The sequence below is a fragment of the Pecten maximus genome, chromosome 5, assembly GCF_902652985.1.
Source record: "Pecten maximus chromosome 5, xPecMax1.1, whole genome shotgun sequence".
Taxonomy (NCBI): domain Eukaryota; kingdom Metazoa; phylum Mollusca; class Bivalvia; order Pectinida; family Pectinidae; genus Pecten; species Pecten maximus.
Genome location: NC_047019.1, coordinates 38,762,334 through 38,769,451, shown reverse-complemented (window position 1 = coordinate 38,769,451; position 7,118 = coordinate 38,762,334). Strand labels below are relative to the sequence as shown.

The 7,118-nt window shown below is 42.9% G+C and overlaps 1 protein-coding gene across 1 annotated transcript; it reads left to right on the top strand.

Annotated features, from left to right (window-relative positions):
• The first annotated feature begins 2,240 nt into the window (after positions 1-2,240).
• On the top strand, positions 2,241-3,104 carry LOC117328453. Its single transcript, XM_033885985.1, has one exon. It carries the CDS (start codon positions 2,241-2,243, stop codon positions 3,102-3,104), a length of 864 nt encoding a protein of 287 aa, XP_033741876.1.
• The last annotated feature ends 4,014 nt before the right edge of the window (positions 3,105-7,118 follow it).

Genomic DNA, 7,118 nt, shown 5'->3' with positions numbered 1-7,118 from the left:
TCGGCTATCTACTTATCTTATGTATAGGGGGACACAAAGGTTCTCGGCTATCTCTTTATCTTATGTAGAGGGAGACACAAAGGTTCTCGGCTATCTTATCTTATGTAGAGGGAGACACAAAGGTTCTCGGCTAATTCCTTATGTTATGTAGAGGGAGACACAAAGGTTCTCGGCTATCTTATCTGATGTAGAGGGAGACAGAAAGGTTCTCGGCTATTTCCTTAGCTTATGTAGAGGGTGACACAAAGGTTTCTTGGCTAACTCCTTATCATATGTAGAGGGAGACACAAAGGTTCTCGGCTAATTCCTTATCTTATGTAGAGGGAGATACAAAGGTTCTCGGCTAATTCCTTATCTGATGTAGAGGGTGACACAAAGGTTCTCGGCTAACTCCTTATCATATGTAGAGGGAGACACAAAGGTTCTCGGCTAATTCCTTATCTTATGTAGAGGGAGACACAAAGGTTCTCGGCTAATTCCTTATCTTATGTAGAGGGAGATACAAAGGTTCTCGGCTAATTCCTTATCTTATGTAGAGGGTGACACAAAGGTTCTCGGCTATCTTATCTTATGTAGAGAGACACACAAAGGTTATCGGTTATCTTATGTAGAGGGAGACACAAAGGTTCTCGGCTATCTTATCTTATGTAGAGGGAGACACAAAGGTTCTCGGCTATCTCCTTATCTTATGTATAGGGGGACACAAAGGTTCTCGGCTATCTCCTTATCTTATGTAGAGGGAGACACAAAGGTTCTCGGCTAACTCCTTATCTTATGTAGAGGGAGACACAAGGGTTCTCGGCTTACTTCCCTATCTGATGTAGAGGGAGACACAAAGGTTCTCGGCTATCTTATCTTATGTAGAGGGAGACACAAAGGTTCTCGGCTAACTCCTTAGCTTATGTAAAACAGTGTTGTCCCTCACTGATGGATAAGGATCCACCTACCACGTTTCAAATTAAGTATTGACTCTAGGAAACGCATTTATGCTTCTATAATGTAATATTCTGTGAGACTGAGATTAAACTGTTTAGGTATTAGTATATGGAGCCGACCGGGAAACAGTTCAAATGTTGTGGGAGACAGGGTGATCAGAACGAAAGGCTTACACACGTTTGGACTTAATTATTATGCGATAGCCAGTGTTTAATTAAAGTTGGTTCTTTTCTTGATTGTCCTTGTAGCTACTTAGACTTGTTATTACACATCATGTTAAATTCTATAGAAATTATGAATTAAAGTTGATGTCTATAAAACTGCTAGTGGTTGATAAAAACACAGGAATTTTCGCAGCTTTACATTATATCAATCTGGGAATAGAGTATCTGACAGGAGTGTCAGTATAGCATGTTAATGACCAAACGAGTTAGTAAATTTGATATATCACGAGCAGTTAAGAGGATGTCTACTCTGACGATTTCCATGTTCAATGTTGACCACTCCCTTTTTGTTAATGACACCCCAACTTCCATGTACCGCCCTCTTATTGTGTTAACCTGTCGGAGTTAATTATAGTTAAAACTTTGCCTTGAATGATGATCATTTTTTACTTTTATGTCTCTCATTGTCATAGAAAACCTTGATATCAGTGACATTTAATACGGAAGCAGTAAAGGAGTCCGATAAATACGGGATGATGGATTAATTAGGGAAGACGTATGGCTGACATCATACGTATCATAGGACTTATCTAACGTCCTTGGTATGGTCCTGTCACACTGTTGCGTATCGTACTGGCGTATGCCAGCGTATGAAAAATTATCATTCATACGCTGGTATACGCTGATATACGCTAGGGGTACGTTAGGCATAGGTTGTATACGTTTCAAACACGCTGGCATACGCTGGGATACGCTGGCATACGCTGAGGCAGAAATACATTTTTGAGCATGTTCAAAAATTTTGTGCGTATGCGGACGTATGGTTAATACGCTAAGCATACGCTAGGCATACGCTGAATACGCTAGAGGTACGATATAGGTACGTTACTCATAGGTCGAGTACGCTGGACGATGCCATACGTTGGCGGAAGGTGTATCGTACAGCTAGCGTATCTGCAACGTATATAGACATCTTGGCGTATGCCTGACGATTGAGTAACGTATTTAACGTACAACTAGCGTATTATTGGCGTATGGCCAGCGTATTCTCAGCGTATTGCCAGCGTTTTGATAAAGTCTATATATAGGCTCCCATTTTTAGCTCATCTTCAGTTCTTCGTGGACCTCCGACGACAGAGGATGGATGTAGCACTTATCCAACACCAGTATGATCTGATCAATTTGGCACTTCACCAGATCCAAGATAACAGAAGAAGAAGAAGAAGAAGAAGACGTGAAGTCTGGGTGAGACCATGGATTGGCAGTCGACGGCAGTTTGGCCTCTACGACCAGCTTCTGGTGGAGCTCCGAAACGAGGACCAAAGATCCTTCAAGAACTTCATGCGGATGCCCCCCGAGATGTTCAATGAGCTCCTAGCCAGAGCGGGTCCCAGGATCACCAAGCAACACACCTGGTACAGGGAGCCCATGGAGCCTGGCCTGAAACTCGCACTGACTTTGCGTCACCTTGCCTCTGGGAGCAAGTATTCAACCATGAAGTACGGATGGAGGGTCCCCCACAACACACAGCCACTCGTCGTCAGAGAGGTCTGCCAAGCCATCATCGATGAGTACATGACCGAGGTGATGAGCTGTCCAACCACTCCTGAGGGATGGCATGCCATATCTGACAAGTTCCTCCAGAAGTGGAACTTCCCCCATACATGTGGTGCACTAGATGGGAAGCACATTTCCTGCAAGTTTCCTCCAAAGAGTGGTTCCCAATACTTCAACTACAAGGGATTCGACTCTGATGTACTCATGGCCCTTGTAGACGCGGAGTACAAGTTCATCTGGGCAGACCTCGGAGGTACAGGATCTGCATCAGACGCACAGATCTACAATGACTCTGAAATCAAGGAATGTGCTGAAGACGGTACCACCGGATTCCCTGCCCCCGATCCTCTACCCAATGACTACCAGAATGTCCCCTACTTCTTCATCGGCGACGATGCCTTCGCCCTCCGAGACAGCATCACCCCTCCACTGTCAAGGTCATCGTGAAAGCCAGCATTGTCCTTCACAATCTGATGAGGATACGGTACCTTGGACTCCAGAACCAGCAGCTCGACCTTTGTTGTCAATGATGAACTCCAGCATCAGCTCCTCCTCCTCGGCGATGCTGATGTTGCAGGGGTTCTTCTTGGCCCTCTTCTTCTTTTCCCCTTGTTATCAGCCAGGCGGGAGGAGGTGGAGTTGGAGGCAGCAACTGACACATCTGAGGCAGGAGGTCAGGAGGAGGAGTTGGGGACCTTGCTCGCTCATCAGGAACATCTGACTCATCATCAGCATCAGGTATATTAGCAGGTGGATCAGCAGGTGGATCAGCAGGTGGATCAGCAGGTTTGGATGAGGATGATGATGGAAGTGATGCTGGGGTCTTCTTGCCTCTTCCTCGGCCCCGGGCCCGGGCAGACGATGATTGCTTCTTAGGAGGCATGATGGAGAGAGATGTCGAGAGAGATGTTGATCGTCCGCCGTCTACTGCATTAATGCAGCAATGTTTCCGCCCTTATATAGGCACTTTGTCACGTGATAGGCGGTACGCTGGGCATACGCAGTTCATACGCTACTCATACGCTAGCCATACACAGAGTACGCTGTTCATACGCTGTTCATACGCTGTTCATACGCTGACATTTCCCATTACGAAACACCTGGTCTTTATAAAAACAGGTGTGCTAATATTATATATCTTTATTCTCTTCTATGGATAAGAAATGCCTTAAAGTTATTTTATGATTTACATTTATCGGATAACTACCACCTTAGGCTCATCTAGATAGAAGAAATAAAGGACAATGATCCTCTGGTCCGTTCAACATGGTCCTAGATTGTGCATAAAGTATTGTCATTATTACAGTATTTAAGGTACTCTGAAGCAACATTGTCCAGGATTATGACGAGAATATCAGATTGTATCGTTGATTGTGCTCATCTACATAGACTTTACCTTGAGTTGCCCCGGTGATAATGGCCGCCCATGAAGACGAAGAACCGGTGTACATTACAGCTAACATCAATATTCCCGGGAGGAAATAAACCCTGTCTTTGGTTGATGTCATCATTTGGGCATATGCTAAATACAAATTAGGGGAAGTGTATATAACATTGAAATGGTAAGACGACATATCATTATAAAATTCGAATCTACATTTATATTTTATTCTATGTTCTGTCTGTGTTGTAACACAGCGCTACCGAACCACAATCACTTGTTATTTATGGCGTTCATAAACACCGTGTGCAACCTCACAATAGGGGATATGGTATTGTGGGATATGGGGAGTAGGCACCGAAACGACAGGGTGAGCGGCAAGGCAAGCAAAATTACTTAAACCTTTTTCTAAACATATCTTTTGTACTTAAAATGATGTGCACGGGTTGAGGGAATGTTTCAATGACTTAACCGTCTTAAATATTTAGTGCAATTCCGTGCTGTAACTGCAAACACTCGTGGACAGTGTCAATAACTATGCTGAATTTGCTGTCTGTCATGTTTCTAGAATATTTGAAGAAAATTATCGCATGCATAGCGAATTCATCGTTGGTATTATTACTGTCCACGAGAGTTTACACATTCAGCAGGGAATTTCATTAACTATTTTAGACAGTTATGTCGCGGAAACATTCCCTGAACACGTGAACATCATTTAAGTAAAATAGATATATTAAGCAAAGAATATTAGTAATTTTGCTTGCCTTCTTTGCCGTACTGTCGCTTCGGTGCCAAGTCCCCATATCCCACAAGTCTTTCATGTAGAACACTTTTATTTGTGTAAATTAAGAATTTACCCTGATGCATAGTCCCCATATCCCACAATACCGCATCGCCAATGTGAGGCTGCAGACCGTGATAAAGAACTGAGCCATAATCGGGACGCGGAAAAAAATAAATCTAGGAACAATAGCTGAACAACTGCGAATGTGTATCTTAGCAAAATGAAATCCAGATTCTTAGATAAAGTCCGAGGCCTTCCGTTTTCTACACCTTATCATGATATATAGCACGACAGCTCAAGAAATGGTCCTGTCTGTTATGATGGTATTAAGGTTCCCTGACCCACATATGGTACCCTGTCTGTTATGATGGTATTAATGTTCCCTGGCCCACATGTGGTACCCTGTCTGTTATGATGGTATTTAGGTTCCCTGACCTACATATGGTACCCTGTCTGTTATGATGGTATTTAGGTTCCCTGGCCCACATATGGTACCCTGTGTGTTATGATGGTATTAATGTCCCCTGGCCCACATGTGGTACCCTGTCTGTTATGATGGTATTAATGTTCCCTGGCCCACGTATGGTACCCTGTGTGTTATGATGGTATTAATGTTCCCTGGTCCACGTATGGTACCCTGTCTGTTATGATGGTATTAATGTTCCCTGACCTACACATGGTACCGTGTCTGTTATGATGGTATTAATGTTCCCTGGCCCACGTATGGTACCCTGTGTGTTATGATGGTATTAATGTTCCCTGGCCCACATGTGGTACCCTGTGTGTTATGATGGTATTTAAGTTCCCTGGGCCACATATGGTACCCTGTCTGTTATGATGGTATTAATGTCCCCTGGCCCACATGTGGTACCCTGTCTGTTATGATGGTATTAATGTCCCCTGGCCCACATGTGGTACCCTGTCTGTTATGATGGTATTTAGGTTCCCTGGTCCACATATGGTACCCTGTCTGTTATGATGGTATTAATGTTCCCTGGTCCACGTATGGTATCCTGTGTGTTATGATGGTATTTAAGTTCCCTGGGCCACATATGGTACCCTGTGTGTTATGATGATATTAATGTTCCCTGGTCCACGTATGGTACCCTGTCTGTTATGATGGTATTTAAGTTCCCTGGGCCACATATGGTACCCTGTCTGTTATGATGGTATTAATGTCCCCTGGCCCACATATGGTACCCTGTGTGTTATGATGGTATTTAGGTTCCCTGGTCCACATATGGTACCCTGTCTGTTATGATGGTATTAATGTTCCCTGGTCCACATATGGTACCCTGTCTGTTATGATGGTATTAATGTTCCCTGGCCCACATGTGGTACCCTGTCTGTTATAATGGTATTAAGGTTCCCTGGTCCACATATGGTACCCTGTCTGTTATGATTGTATTAAGGTTCACTGGCCCACATGTGGTATCCTGTCTGTTATGATGGTATTAAGGTTCCCTGGCCCACATGTGGTACCTGTCATAACCTATGTAGATAACGCATCTAGTACTCTGGATGACCGGGTCGGTTTTTTTTTAATAAAGACACATCTAAGTTGTTATCTAAAGACAAGGACGGCGATGATATAACACACCTTGCGTACAAAGTTTACTATTATCTTATAAATGTCCTAAATGGCGATCAAAGTCTTTCATGTAGAACACTTTTATTTGTGTAAATTAAGAATTTACCTGATGCATAGACTATGACTTGAGGAACCTTCCTTTTTTGTTTAAATAGACCAAAGTTTAAATGTCTTCTAGAAGAACGCACGCAATAAGGCCACACACGCCCTTAATTAATATCAGAAATTATGTACACACTAGACGCGTTGTATCACGCCATACTTATCTCTTATAAGGTATTTATGAAGCTTAAAATCCACGGGAATCCGCCTTGTGAACTTCAGCCTGAAAACCTTACCTTGTATATCTTTTTTTTTTACTTCAAGTCAAATAGACATGGTTTCCAGACAGCGAGCTTGGTAAAGTGTCAGCTTCTATCCAGGCTGGTAATGTATTCCCTTGGTAAACATAGCGACATGGCTTAAAAGTGGGAAAACAATTGTTTACTATTAACATTGGTATTTCATATGATGTCACGGAAATTTCACGGTGATCATTCATCTCCGTGTTTTCACATTTTCCATTTGTCAACAAATCCGTATCTCCCATTTGATATCAAGATGACCTACATTGTCTCTTTTTGATTGCTACATGCAATTAAATGCAAAAACTTGCATTCTATTTTCGTCAGGTCATGCAAAACCCGCAATAAAACATTTAAAGTT